Source organism: Brachypodium distachyon, chromosome 3, assembly GCF_000005505.3.
Source record: "Brachypodium distachyon strain Bd21 chromosome 3, Brachypodium_distachyon_v3.0, whole genome shotgun sequence".
NCBI lineage: Eukaryota > Viridiplantae > Streptophyta > Magnoliopsida > Poales > Poaceae > Brachypodium > Brachypodium distachyon.
In genome coordinates, this window is record NC_016133.3 from 45,616,205 (window position 1) to 45,631,336 (window position 15,132).

The following is a 15,132-nucleotide window of genomic DNA, read 5'->3' on the forward strand; positions in this document are numbered from 1 at the left end:
CCCTCCTCTCCTTTTCCCCCAACCCAGCTCGCCCGATTCGCCCCCAGGCTGCCCAAATTTTGCGCCGCCGCCGCGCCATTGCTGCCGCCGTCCGCCACCTGCCGTCGTGTCCCCGTCGACCTAGGCGTGGACTCCGACGTCCCCGAGGAGCGCCGCCGCCACCAGCGTCTCTGCCTCAACTCGCCGCGCACGCCCATCTCCTCCCCGACCCGAGACCTCGCCGGAAGAGCCAGCCGCCGCGCCCCGCGTCGCCGGAATCCTCGCCGGAAACCTAGCCCGCCGCCGGTAAGCCTCGAGCACCCCCGTCCGTCCGATCTTTGATCAACGGCTCGGATTAGATCGGGTTAATTCCCTTAAGTGAACCGGTACGCGCCTATCAGAAGCTGCCACGTGTCACCCGATTTTTATAAAATAAAAATGTAATTTTAATCCCCCGGAATTATTAAAAGGCACTTTTGCAGATAGGCCCCTGTAACTTCAAATGATCATAACTTTAAATCTGTTTGGCCAAATTTAGTGATCCACACCTTTTTGGAATCCTTAGGAAATTTAGAATCTTTTGGCACTGTCCAATTTCAAATTTGAATAATTGAATCACATTCAAATTACAGATTAGTGTTTTATGCCTTTTAAATCATAACTAATTATCTAGAAGTCCTTTTTGAATGAAACAAGTGCCCAAAATTTTGTTTTATTGTCCTCTGTCCAATGGGACAGAGGGACAAATATTTTGAACTAATCTATCTGGCTGATGCCAATAAAACCTCATTTTAGAGTTTAAACCCTAGCCATTGCAATTTATTTTAAAAACCCTAATTGCATGTGCTTAATTATCAACGCCTTGGACCAGTAGATCACCCAAATAAAACCAACCCACTCATGTCACATGTTTTGCATCACATCATGGCATACATATTCTTTTGTCATGTTTGAATTGTGTGTTTATGTGTGTGTATATGTTTGTTGATTGTATAGTATTCTCGGAGAGCGAACCTTGCGATTGTGACGAGTGTTTGAACTCCAACTACTATCAAGGCAAGTACACTTTGATCATCTACCCTATTATCTTATTATGCACTAGATTTTATTAGTTGCATTGTCAGGATTATTATTGTATCTATGCTAGCTATGATCTATCCTACTAGTATAGGATACCTTTGCCATGACTTCACCACCAATTGCCATCGTAGTAGTAAAATGCTATGCTATGATAATATACGAGGGTGGTATTATTACAATGTGATACTATTGAATTACAAATATAGTTTTCCTAGTGTATGGCAAAACAAGTAATTCAATGAACCGTCCTGCGTGGGCTGCTTTGAGTTTTCGGATGTCGTGACGTTAGGTCCATTTCTATGGGGCCCGCTGAGTCGTCTCTCCGTGTGATTCGGGAGCGTCCATGGTCGTCTCCCCGTGCGATTCGGGGAGCGCCTGCGTCACAATGTGGGATGCCACCCGGGATAACCAGAGACTGGACTAGTTTCCTGTTTAGTAGCTTCCAGTACAACCACATGGTATTATGGGCTCTGCCAGGATGGATGTAAGAAATATGAACCTGGATCCGAGGTGACATCGGTATGTAGCAGTGTAGGTTGGAACGCGTCCCTCAGGTGGTTTGGGGAAATATGTTCTGAAAATTCCTGTAATCGATGCCGTTGCTACTCCATCTGGAGGACAGCAAGGGATTAACACGTCGATTTCTTGTGGGTAAAGTGTACCACCTCTCGAGAGTGTCAAACTAAGTACTTAGCCGTGTCCCCGGTTACGGACGATTATGAGCAACTGGATATTGAAGCTGTAAGGAAAGTCTCACTCATTCAAATTTCCTAATAAAATGAATGGTTTGAACTGGGTAGGAGCATTGATGTTTCTACTCAATGTGCCTAGGTTAACAGGAGCATGGGTGTTTCTACCCCGTGTCCAATAGAATTCAAAACTATTTGTCTAAAAATGATAGGATTTGAATAATGATGCTTTTATGCAAAATAGCCAAACCCCACCTAGCCAAACTATGCATGTACTTGGTAGGTCCTTTATAACTCTAGTGAGCTTGCCAATACATTCAAATGTATTGACCACGTAGTGGCTGCAATTAACAATGCAGGTGGATCCAACGTTGAGTGAGGTTCGTCGTTTTGTCATGGGTCATGTGCTTACATTCCAACATGCTCTCACCTTGGAGTAGTGTGGCCCTTATGTTCTACCCTTTTCCGCTGCAGTATTTTGAAACATTGTTTTATGATGTTGAAACAATATTTGTTTTATGCTGGCCCCAGAGGTCATGCGAGGTTGTAAGTACTATTAAATTCTAGATGATGCGATGTAATAAAGTACTTTGACCTTTGCTTCTGTATATTTCATCATGAAACTGTGTGTGCTAGTGAGTCGATCCAGGGACTAGCACAGTAAGCACAGAGATCGAACCCTTGGTGAAGGGGGGGGATCGCTTCAGGAGGCATACAACTCCCCCCGGTGAGCTGGTGACGTGCATGGATGCCACCTCCGCTGCTAGGGGTCTAAAACCCTAGAGTAGGATTGGACAGCCACTGTTCCTTTGATCGGATGGGTAACGACCCGTCGGTCGGCTCGTTTACTGAGCTGTGCGCCTTACTCCTTGCCCTGGTGGGACCGTGCATCCCACGCCCGCCACGCGGCCTCACGTGGCGCTGTTGATCTGGCCACTGGGCCCCACGCCTGAGGCGGGGGCAGGTGCCCGGGAACCCCCTGTCCCGGGAAGCACCCGGGCCCAACGCACCCGGGAAGCAGCTTCCCAAGAGGTGCCCAAGCGAGAATGTTTCCCGAAGCCCCGCTAGCCCCTTCCGGGTTGGTAGCTTGCTGGGCTGCTCATAGACGCTGCCCGGGATGAAATCTTCCCGGGAACTCGGGAATGGGGCCCATGCGTCGCGCAGCGGTGGTACCCCGGGTGCCACTGGTGCGACACTAATTCTTTGCGATTGAGTTGTCGGTTTATAAAATCTAGGAGTGTGTTGATCCTAGTGTATGTGCACTTTGCATTTCAAGCAAATTCATTTGGTGCATACACCTAGGAGGAGCCCGTTTATATTTTATATTCCTTTGCATCGATTTTAATTGTTTATCTGTATGCAAATCTTTGCGTTGTAATCGATCACCAAAAAGGGGGAGATTGAAAGGGCATTTCTCTCCTAAGTGGTTTTGGTGGTGACGAAAACATTTTGTCATGTGTAATCTAATCGTGTGGTAAGCATTATATATTTTTTAAAGAATTTGGCACAAGACGATGAGTGGACCTCAAGATGGAAAGAAGCGTAGCGGTGTTAGCGGCTTTTTCGGTTTGATTTGATTCATAGGACATCCGTACTATTAACAGGGAATCCACAAGGGAAGGTATTTGGTGAATCACTTTCACGTGCACAAACACATATATTGCACCCACTAAAAAGCCTACCCATTTTGAGAGAGAAGAAACCACGCTACAAAAATTCAGTTCTGAGTTTCCAGGTTCCCAGGTGGCGGAAGTGGAACTTCCGGCCCAACTTCCGGGTGCTCTCTGTAAGCCCCTTCGGAATATGCGGAACTTCCGGTCAGACAGAAGTTCTGGCAATTTCCTGGAAGTTCTGGCCTGAGACAGACCACTGCATAACGGCTCGATTTTGTGGACCCTATTTATATACCCGTTCGTCCCCAACGATCTCCCTGTCCGAGCTTCAAGCCAAGAACACCATTTCCTCTCTCAAGAACACAAGAACTTCATCTCCCTTGATCTCTCTCCCTAGTTGATTTCCAAGGTCAATACATTGAGAATAGGAAGAGAAGATTGAGATCTAGGGTTTCACCAAGTCAAAAGGTTGATTCCCCTTGTTTTCTTTGTGGATTTCGTTTCTCTTGGGTCATTGGGAACCCTAGACGGAAGCGGTCGCCCCGTGCTCATCCTTAGAGTTGAAGAGCTCGAGGATTAGATTGGAAGCTTCCAATTGAGTTGTGGAGTGGTGCCCCGGTCAACTTTGTAAGGGTCCCGACTTCACCCTCAAGAAAGCCATTTGTGGAGCTCACCTGACCTTTGTGGTGTTGTGAGAGGAGAATAGAGTGAGGCTTTGTGGCGCCTCTACCTTTGTGGTACAGCACTCCTCCAAACGGAGACATACACCTACCCCAAAAGGTGAAACTCCGGTCAAATCTTCGTCTCCCGTGTGGTATCACTTTTCCCCCTTTACATTCTTGCAAGTTATATTGTATATCTTGTTGTTTCGGTTATTGCACTTCATACTAGGGTTGCATTCACTTTAGAGAATTTCGCACGCCTTAGGATTAAGTGTTTGTATCTTTCAAGAAAAGAAAAAGTTAAAGTTTGTTAGTCGCCTATTCGCCCCCCCCCCCCCTCTAGTCGACCATACCGATATTTCACCGGCCAATGGAGCTGATTGCTTGCATTGCCCTTGAGGTCCTCAACTGGATATGCTACCAGCTCTATAACACGACGAATGGGGGACGCTCGCTCGCCCAGAGGATCGCTGTGCAATCGGAGTGAGACAGTTGTACCCTTCGACTCTCTAGAGTCCCGGCATCAAGACAGAATAACTGCCACGGGCAAGACCGTACAGTTGCAACTTAAGCATGGTGAAACAGATCAAACAATACTAGCGCAAATCCTGCGCAATGGCTGGGCATTACGATTCATTTCTATAATTTGGAACAATGTTTTATTTTTTTAGGGAATTGAAGACGAAAACTCCTTCGAGAAACACCTTGCATCCAAAACCCCGCTTATAATATGTACTTTTTACTGTGAATAACACTCGCTTGTATATAATTTGAAATAAAAAGTTTCTTCCACACAACTATAACATCAGATATTCTACGTTACAATCAGGATCGACCAAAATAAATTATGTAGTTTTAACTCATTTTAATCTTGTTTTAGTAACATAACGAATCCTCGTGGCTTGCCTCCAACAACAAAAAAAGGCCCTTGTGGATTGGGACTTTGGAAGCCTTTTTCTGCACTTTGACAAAGATGGTATACAGAACATTTTTGTTTCATAGTCACACTTTGTCACAAGCGACTACAAAATTTATCACATACCATGCTTTCTTAGCAGCCTGTTGCACATGTCATTTATATTCTTTTTGCTGAAATTCACCAATGTTGTAGGGGCCATTTTTACTCTTCACACTTTTTATGGCTTGTACAGTTTTGCAGTTTTTTTTAGCAAAATCATGTATCAACAAGGTATATCTATAGTCAGTAGTGGATACTGGAAAATTATTAGGCCTTATATAAGGAGTAAACCATGTACGATGCAACATCATTATAATACTTCATACATGTTGATTTGTGTTCTGAAAGTAAAGTAAAGATCAAAAAATTAAAGTATTGACATAAGTTATATAGACTATATACTACAAATAGTTTGTTTCGAGGCAAATTTTAGGTATGGCGGCTGTTGTACCTTGCCATACTGGTGGACCCATCGCTGTCTGCAATGTATAATATGTTGGTTTTGCTTGTTCTATCACATGATGAGTAAGCGTCACCCCATGAAAATAAGAGTGGAGTAAGAAAGAGCGAAATCACTCCCTTGCACTTAAGCGTTGCCACAATTAGGTCGGCTTGGCGGGGACTACATGCCCTTCACTTTCCCCTTGTAATTTATCTCTCGATGTGCCCTCACCAATCTCTCTCTATTTCTCTTCCTTACATAGCCAGCGACGCATCATACGTCCTTACACATCATGCCCAGCAATGCCTCAAACGAGAAATAGTAGGGTTTGTCACATCACAGTTCTCATGAGCGATGGTGGCGCAACTGTATCATGTCTCAACGGCATCCCATCTGTTGTGTATCCTCTCTTCTACACCGACAACGTCTTTCTCACTAAAGTAAAAATACAATGTTCCAACATTAGCCTCTGTCACAAAAAAAACTTCAAATATCCCAATTGGTCTTAAATTAACTGGGTAACAAGAATAGGGGCACGCATGCGTTATTTGTACTAGTAAGGTGCCCCTGCTTCGCGACGACACACATATCTTGATGTCCAACTTATAAGGAAACAAAGATCAGGGATATCAAAATACTGAAAATAAGATGTTCCTGCTTCGCAACAGAATACATATCACCGCCGTACCCAATTAATAAAGTAAATAAGATCGACAATACCAAAATAATGAAAAACTACGATAAATATTACACGTAGTCGTCATGCCCAAAGGGGTAAGAAGAATATAGATTGAGATAAAAAAAAATGACCTTGTAAGGATATAAACTTGATATATACGTAGGATATATAGCATGTGTTACATAAATATAAACAAAAAAAATTGCTTCTAGGATTCAATTAATATATGAGCAGAAATTACAAACAATATTTTTGAAACATAGGAAATCTCCTATGTGAAACTGAAGTTTTGAAGCTACAGAGCATGTATTGACCATGCTACTAAGTCACGAGTAAATTTTCTGTATAGATGGAACCACCATAACCCTCGATGAATGAAAACACCAGCAAGATTAAGTAGATAAAGAGCAAGTAGTAAAATTCCAAACTAATTAAAAGATCATCCTACTTGTGCTTCTGAGCACGCAGATCATCAGTGCACTGTCCCTACAACATCAACATTAATTATGGGGTTTCAAGAGTACTAATCATCAGCAGCAGCTTGTTTGATTAAGCTAACAACTTCATTGAAATGAATCTGAAAGAACAACTACCAAACGTTAATGGAGAGAATACAGTGAAACAGGCTTACCAGTCTGCAACATTCAGGTAAAGAAAGAATTTGAAATAGAGTTTGCCCAGTGTATCGATGAAGTGGTGCATGCCAGTGAAATTAAAGTTTGCTCAGTCTTGACAAAGTAAAATACTTTTGTGTTTACAATGGCAGGACTTGATAGAAAACTTGAAAGGTAATAAAAACGGTGCTCAATTCTGCTCAATCTTGAACTTACATTAAGGGAACAATCAGTATTGCGTCTAGTGTGTGTGCTACTACTTGACTGTTTTCCGGAAATCAAAAGCACACTACTAACAACTGATCACTGGTGAACAAACTCTATACTACACATAAAAGTGTTTGATGAATTCCTATACAGATTTGGGTATGCCTGGTAAGTCATGTTGTCTTGCATCAGAGAGTTGTTGTTTTAGTGTTTGCTAACTGAGATATATTATTTTGCTACTGGGGGCTTCAGTAGCCATACCAACACAACTACCAAATGAAACACGGCTTAAGATTTTGGATAGGGAAATCTAGAAATGATCGATATGTCAGCTTGAAGATAAAAACATGCCGCCATCAGGCTACTGGTAGCCAGCATAGCTACCTACAAAAGATTGAAACAGAGCAATCAGTGTAAATCACCATGTAATATTGATTCACCTCAAGCAAACACAGGTGTTGCTATGGCTACTGAAGCCATCCGGCATATCCATCGATGTTGAGAAAAATAATAAAGAACCTTTCTGCGTTGAGAGTTCAAAAGGCAAAAAAAAAAAGAGAAAATATGGAGGGCATTTAACTTCGCAATCTTAACAAGTTGATCATGGCCATAGAAAAATGGTTCCTTGTGGAATATCTGCAGTCAGAGTCAGCCGTTCATGCTACCAAATTAACTCCAGCCCACAAATTCCGCTCAGGAAGTTGGCGAATTGCTGTAGGTCTCGAGGGTCTCCCTCAAACCATGGTTCTGACTCCTCGTAGGGAATACCAATGGAGGCAAAATCTGTAGAAAATTTGTGTAATTTACATTGTAACTCAATAATAGCAAAAAAAAATTGCATCTGTAGGAATCTTGGATCTTTATGGATCCTTCTTACTCAATAAGTATTCTTTAGACTTATGTAAACCTGCAGGTTTCAGGTATGAACAACCATTTTAGGCCCTGTTTGTTTGGTCTTCTGCTTTAACTTTTGGTGCTTCTAGCTCTCTAAAAATCACTTCTTCCGTTTACACAGGAAGCTGAGAAGCACGTCCGAAGGTGCTTCTTTTTAGAGAGCTAGAAGCACCAAAAACTGAAGCAAAAGACCAAACAAACAGGGCCTTAAGCTACGATTGTAACCAGTAAACAAGAAGAAGCACAACAGGTACATTGTGTAGAGTTTTGTGTCTTCATAGGAAGGTACAAGATGAGTTTTCTAAAACTGCCTGCTTGACAAATAATTAGATTTTCGACGGAAATGAAACAACACAAACTCTAATTTTGGGAGCACTTCTGAACCAACAGAAATATACCTGATGCTTTACTGTATAAACAATTGACTAATAGGACCTTCAGCCTTCATTTGAAGTAATGGTCACCAATCTGACGGGAGAAAAGCTTTCAAAGATAATTCAGTTATATTCACCTCTCCGCCTTCTATAATCAAAACTGAAGCCAATTTTAATCAACCTCCTGTAGTAAATATCACAATCACCTTGCATCTAACTGAACCGAGCTTAAGCAAGATAATTTAAAATTACTGAAGAAAAGGTGCAGTACTATTTTACAGCCACAAAATATATACAAAAGCTTGCATACAATCCCATTGCTCTGTTCCCAAATACGAAATACCTTCGTCAATTTCCTTTCCGAACATACCAATTTATTCCAGTTGAATAAGAGGCCGACAGAGCCTCGGGACGATTCAGCGGAGCACCGGCCGGTGGGAGGCGGGCGACGGAGCAGCAGCCGGCAGGACGGCGGTCGGCGGAGACGAGGACGGGCGGCGCCGGCTCTAGGTCGAACGCCGACGGGGATTCCACCTAGCCCGCACCCTGCCGCCGCAGAACTGAGGCGGGGAGGAGGGTGGCGCGAGGAAAGGAGGAGGTCGACGGTGCTGCCGAGGAGAGCTCGGGCATCAACTTGCAGGGGCCACAGCGTCCGGTGGCGACCTCGCGCGGAGAGAGCCAGATATGGAGGGCAGAGGGGAGGCGGGGGCGGAGGAGAGCAGGGGCTGCGGGCAGGGGCGGACCCAGTTGGGGTTTGCCCCACCCACTAATTTTAGAAGTCATTTTTTGCCAATAAAAACTATCAGAAAAAATGAGAATAAAATAGAACTACTATGTATTTGCCCCATCCAATATTAAAAACACAGTGTTTGCCCTCACTCCAAATTCAAAACCTGGGTCCGTCATTGGCGGCGGGCACGATGGGACTGACGGCGGCTTGATGATGGGATCGGCCGATCGGGGATGGGGGAGGGATCGTGTGTGGGGACTGGGGGTCATAGAGACGGTAAGTTTTTTTTAGGGAATCGGCACAGAGGGGGTCTGCGGGCGGGGTCGGAAGGACGACGTACCAATGCAGGCGACGTACGGACAACTGAGGCTTAAGGAATATAGTAAAGATAAAGAAAAGAAAGAGTAGAGATAAAGATAAAAATAAAGATAAAGATAAAGATTTTTTGCGCGCCTACGGGCTACGGCCCATCCCATTTGCATCCATAGCCCACAGAAAACCCAGTACGTCTGCAGCACCCGTTTCGAATATTCGTCCATCTACAAGCGAGATATTGGCGTCCCTGGCGGCTTGGTGGGCCAAGCCCGTTTATACAACCCTCGAAAGTAGTGGCTAGGGTTTATAAGGCAGCGGGCAGCGCTCCTCCCCTCCTGCGCCGCCGCTTCCTCATCTCATCTCATTCCTCTCAACCCTCTCGGATCGGGAGGTGGAAGCGAGACCCCTAGGTGAGACCCGCCCGCCCTTCCCTCTCATCCTCCTTCCTCGCTTTGTTTGCTTCCTGGAACTCGTCGATCTAGATGCGTGCTGGTTCTATTTCTTCCTATCGTGGGGAATTGCTCGGTTGACTTGTTTATGGTTTGTGTTGGAATCTGTTCTTGTGTGTTCAGTTTTACGGTTTGTGTTGATGCGGTTAGAACACTGGCCTGATTCGCTTGAAGTGTTTCAGATGCTCGTTCATCGTTTTCGTTAGTTCAAGCTATATGATTCCATTTGGTGGACGGGATGTACTCTCCCTTACACTGTTTACTCGTTTGCGACGTAGATCTATTGTTTCTCCGTTCGTAATAAGCTGTTTAAGCGTAGACTTGTCTTCTCCAGTTCGGTTGTCTACTTTTTGGCCGTGAAATTTCGCTCGTTAGTGCATCTGGAATGGATATGACTAAATTCGTTTGATAGACATGTTCCTTTTTTTTTTTACTCTTTTGAGGTAGATGTTATATTCCTCCAGAGGTATCTGGTTCACTAGAATGGTCAACGTGTATGGTCCTGTTAGTGTCTGCTTGCTTGCCTTAGGCCCTGATTGGAAGCCTGTTATTTGGGCAAAACCGGTGTAAATCCGTCCTCGCTGAAAACACCGATTGGATGGTCGTATTGGGCAGGCAGTTTTCTGTCGTTTCGGCCGATCCAACCGTAAAACAAAACACCCCACCTGACCTCCGTTTTTCTTAACGAGAGTTTATTTCGTATCCACATATTTGCGCGTGTAACTAAATTCGGGTGGAAGATTTTGCCAAGCTTCCACATATTCATTTTATGGAATACTTGACGTATATTTGTGAATTTATAGACGATTTTTGTTTAGTCCTTCTGATCGCCTTCTTTTTTTAGACATAGAAGTGATTGCTGCAGGACTGTTAAGGTTCTCGTTTCAGAATAAGCTGTTTAAGCGTAGACTTGTCTTCTCCAGTTCGGTTGTCTACTTTTTGGCCGTGAAATTTCGCTCGTTAGTGCATCTGGAATGGATATGACTAAATTCGCTAGATAGACATGTTCCTTTTTTTACTCTTTTGAGGTAGATGTTATATTCCTCCAGAGGTATGTGGTTCACTAGAATGGTCAACGTGTAGTGTCTGCTTGCTTGCCTTAATGTTTCCTCCACATATTCATTTTATGGAATACTTCAAGTATATTTGTGAATTTATAGACGATTTTAGCTTGGTCCTTCTGATCGCTTTCTTTTTTTTACACATCGAAGTGAGTGCTGCAGGACTGTCCAGATTCTCGTTTCAGAATAATCTCTTCCTGAGTTATCCTCTTAGCTTCCATATCGTTATATATAATACGAATTGACGTACCTTTGTTTTTCTACCAAATGGAATGCTGTTCTGCACACCGTCGCCTAAATGCCTTAAATTAACCTTGCCCGTTTCCAGGCTCATGCTTCACCTACACACAATTTTGCCATTTATTCATGCAACTTTGCAAAAGGTTTTTTGTTGCATGTGTGATTAATATTTAACATTTCGAACCTAGTTGTGCTACTTAGTTTGTTTGCTGTAGGTGAATAAACTTGGATGAATAAAACACCTTACTTGGTCAACCATACATCCTTGCTTGGCCAGGTAGCGGGCTAATTATATTAAGTTAGTTTCTATTAACGTAATCTTATGTAGACTATCGGGAAAACCTAATTAATTTTTCTTTCTCTTGTCTTTTAGTTTATGAAGTGCCTTGAATATTGCTGTGGCTGCCCTCTTTGTCCATCTGAGATAACAAGTTTCCTGCGCATGATTTTAGTAGTTCTTACTTTGTACTGTTTATAATTTACACATCATATTTCCTTTTTACTCAATTTCATGGTGGGGTATTATGAAAATTAGTGTGTTATTGGACATGCTGGGTTTAAACTTCTATGCTTATAGTGATATTTTTCTGTTTAGTTCTTCACAGTTGTTTTTTGGTTGCATTGTAACCTGGTTGCTTTTCTCCGTACAGGAACTTCTCTTTGTTGCCTGATATTCAGAAACAGTCAAGATGGTGAAGTTTACAGCAGAAGAGCTTCGCCGGATTATGGACAAGAAGAACAACATCCGCAACATGTCTGTTATTGCTCATGTGGACCATGGTACGTCCCAGAACAGTGATCTCTTTGACCATTGATGTTGTTTAACTTGTACATAATAATAATGCTACACTGTTAATTCTGAAAATTGTTTCTTTTTCGTTAGTTTGGTTAATTTGGTTTTTGCAACATTGTCCATGCACTATTGTTTTGTAATGATTGGATTCATCTCTACAAAGAGCAATCGTTCTGATTGGGTGATATGGATTTGATTGCTACATCTTATATTATGTTTGATGTTTGTTTTGATAAAGTAAATTGCAGTTTATGCTTTTTTGTTCTATTCAGAGGACCAATAATTCTAGTGGTCAATATCTAGCCTCTTTTTTCACTGATGTTATTTGTTGTGATTATATTTTTATAACTTCATATTAACATGGTTGTACATGTGAAATTCTGATATTTTGTCCCAGTAGATTCAATGCTTTCCTCAATTCTTTATTTCGTTATCTACATGTATCAGACTTATGTTATTTTCAACTTGTCATTGTCCTCTACTTAGTCCTTAAGATGCAGTACTATTTGCTCCTATCTGTTTGACATGCTGATATTTTCAGTTATTGATGCCTATATACTAATTCTGTTATTGTTGCCTATAAAATTGAGTTTAAATCTGTTACTTTGTATTTTGTTCAATGCTCAAGCCTTGCTGTTCTAACTTGTTATGTATTATTTCCAGGCAAATCTACGCTTACGGATTCCCTTGTGGCAGCTGCTGGGATTATTGCCCAGGAAGTTGCTGGTGATGTTCGCATGACTGATACCCGTGCAGATGAAGCAGAGCGTGGTATTACGATCAAATCCACTGGTATCTCTCTTTTCTACGAGATGACTGATGAGTCACTCCAGATGTACAAGGGTGAGAGGGATGGGAATGAATACCTGATCAACCTTATTGATTCACCTGGACACGTTGATTTTTCTTCGGAGGTCACAGCCGCCCTTCGTATCACTGATGGTGCTTTGGTGGTGGTTGACTGTATTGAGGGTGTCTGTGTGCAGACTGAAACTGTGCTCCGCCAAGCTCTTGGTGAGAGGATTAGACCTGTCCTTACTGTGAACAAGATGGACAGGTGCTTCCTTGAGCTTCAAGTTGAAGGTGAGGAAGCCTATCAGACTTTCTCCCGTGTCATTGAAAATGCCAATGTCATCATGGCAACGTATGAAGACAAGCTCCTTGGTGATGTCCAAGTGTACCCAGAAAAGGGGACCGTGGCTTTCTCAGCTGGTTTGCATGGCTGGGCTTTCACTCTCACAAATTTTGCTAAGATGTATGCCTCCAAGTTTGGAGTTGATGAATCAAAGATGATGGAGAGGCTGTGGGGTGAGAACTTCTTTGACCCAACCACAAAGAAATGGACCACCAAGAACACTGGCTCGGCTACTTGTAAGAGAGGTTTTGTTCAGTTCTGCTATGAGCCAATCAAGCAAATCATCAACACCTGCATGAATGATCAGAAGGACAAGTTGTGGCCTATGTTGAAGAAGCTTGGTGTGACCATGAAGAATGATGAGAAGGACCTAATGGGCAAGGCTCTCATGAAGCGTGTCATGCAAACTTGGCTGCCAGCCAGTCGTGCTCTGCTTGAGATGATGGTGTTTCATCTTCCCTCCCCCTCAAAGGCACAGAGGTATCGTGTGGAGAACTTGTATGAGGGACCTCTTGATGATGTATATGCAACCGCTATTAGAAACTGTGACCCCGAAGGTCCTCTTATGCTGTATGTTTCTAAGATGATTCCAGCATCTGACAAGGGAAGATTCTTTGCCTTTGGTCGTGTCTTCGCCGGGAGGGTTGCAACTGGCATGAAGGTCCGTATCATGGGTCCCAACTATGTTCCTGGTCAGAAGAAGGATCTGTATGTGAAGAGTGTCCAGCGTACTGTTATCTGGATGGGAAAGAAACAAGAGTCTGTTGAGGATGTTCCATGCGGTAACACTGTTGCTTTGGTTGGTCTTGACCAGTTCATCACAAAGAATGCGACCCTCACAAATGAGAAGGAAACTGATGCTTGCCCAATCAGAGCAATGAAGTTCTCTGTGTCTCCTGTTGTGCGTGTTGCTGTTCAGTGCAAGGTGGCCTCTGATCTTCCTAAGCTTGTTGAAGGTTTGAAGCGTCTGGCCAAGTCTGATCCTATGGTTCTCTGTACCATTGAAGAGTCTGGCGAGCATATCATTGCTGGAGCTGGAGAGCTTCATCTTGAAATTTGCTTGAAGGATCTGCAGGATGACTTCATGGGTGGTGCTGAAATCATTGTTTCCCCTCCTGTTGTCTCCTTCCGTGAGACTGTTCTTGAGAAGTCCAGCCGTACTGTTATGAGCAAGTCCCCCAATAAACATAACCGTCTTTACATGGAAGCTCGGCCGTTGGAAGAGGGACTAGCTGAGGCCATTGATGATGGCCGCATAGGCCCACGTGATGATCCTAAGGTGCGCTCCAAGATCCTATCCGAGGAGTTTGGTTGGGACAAGGATCTTGCCAAGAAGATTTGGTGCTTTGGACCTGAGACCACTGGCCCGAACATGGTTGTTGATATGTGTAAGGGAGTACAGTATCTTAATGAAATCAAGGACTCTGTTGTGGCTGGCTTCCAGTGGGCATCAAAAGAAGGTGCATTGGCTGAGGAGAACATGCGAGGAATTTGCTTTGAGGTCTGTGATGTTGTGCTCCACACTGATGCCATTCACAGAGGCGGTGGGCAGGTTATCCCTACGGCCAGGAGGGTCATTTATGCTTCTCAGCTCACTGCTAAGCCAAGGCTGCTGGAGCCTGTCTACCTGGTGGAGATCCAGGCCCCGGAGAACGCACTTGGTGGTATTTATGGTGTTCTGAATCAGAAGAGAGGGCATGTGTTCGAGGAGATGCAGAGGCCTGGTACCCCACTTTACAACATCAAGGCTTACCTCCCTGTTATCGAGTCCTTTGGGTTTTCAAGCACACTAAGGGCTGCAACATCCGGTCAGGCATTCCCTCAGTGTGTGTTTGACCACTGGGATATCATGTCTTCCGATCCCTTGGAGGCCGGCACCCAGTCTGCCACCCTTGTCACGGAGATCCGCAAGAGGAAGGGGCTCAAGGAACAAATGACTCCTCTATCTGAATTTGAGGACAAGCTCTAAGAATTTTGGTGCTGTTTTATCCTGCTATTAAGAGAACTTGTATCTTTTGGTACTCTTATTTCCTTGAGTTGTCTAATGCCTGTCAAACGATCATATTACTGTCTGGCATGTTGTACCACCGTATGGTTAAGTCGTAGTGTTTTCTGATTATGCCTTCATTTTCTCGTGGGTCTTCAGAGTTTCAGTTCACTGTTTGTGCTTCTACTGCATGTTGGCCGTTTTGCTCTTTAGCTACGGAGTATATTTTTG

The 15,132-nt window shown here is 43.6% G+C and overlaps 1 protein-coding gene and 1 long non-coding RNA gene across 2 annotated transcripts; one reads left to right on the plus strand and one right to left on the minus strand.

Moving 5' to 3' along the window:
- Positions 1–6,234: 6,234 nt before the first annotated feature.
- On the minus strand, positions 6,235–8,986 carry LOC104583767. Its single transcript, XR_002965524.1, has 2 exons — positions 8,562–8,986; positions 6,235–8,375 (listed from the first exon to the last, which is right to left on the minus strand). It is a non-coding gene; the product is annotated as an uncharacterized LOC104583767 (long non-coding RNA).
- A 502-nt stretch (positions 8,987–9,488) lies between these two features.
- LOC106865398 (elongation factor 2) lies at positions 9,489–15,088 on the plus strand. Its single transcript, XM_014900912.2, has 3 exons — positions 9,489–9,646; positions 11,637–11,766; positions 12,443–15,088. The coding sequence occupies exons 2-3, from the start codon at positions 11,676–11,678 to the stop codon at positions 14,881–14,883; spliced, it is 2,532 nt and encodes an 843-aa protein (XP_014756398.1). The 5' UTR covers positions 9,489–9,646; positions 11,637–11,675; the 3' UTR covers positions 14,884–15,088.
- Positions 15,089–15,132: the final 44 nt, after the last annotated feature.

What these genes read in the sequence shown, in the direction of transcription:
- LOC106865398 (XM_014900912.2), top strand. Translation starts at nt 11,676, where the DNA reads ATGGTGAAGTTTACAGCAGAAGAGCTTCGCCGGATTATGGACAAGAAG. An exon ending in TATTGCTCATGTGGACCATG is followed by an intron (nt 11,767 to 12,442) that starts GTACGTCCCAGA and finishes TATTATTTCCAG; the next exon opens with GCAAATCTACGCTTACGGAT.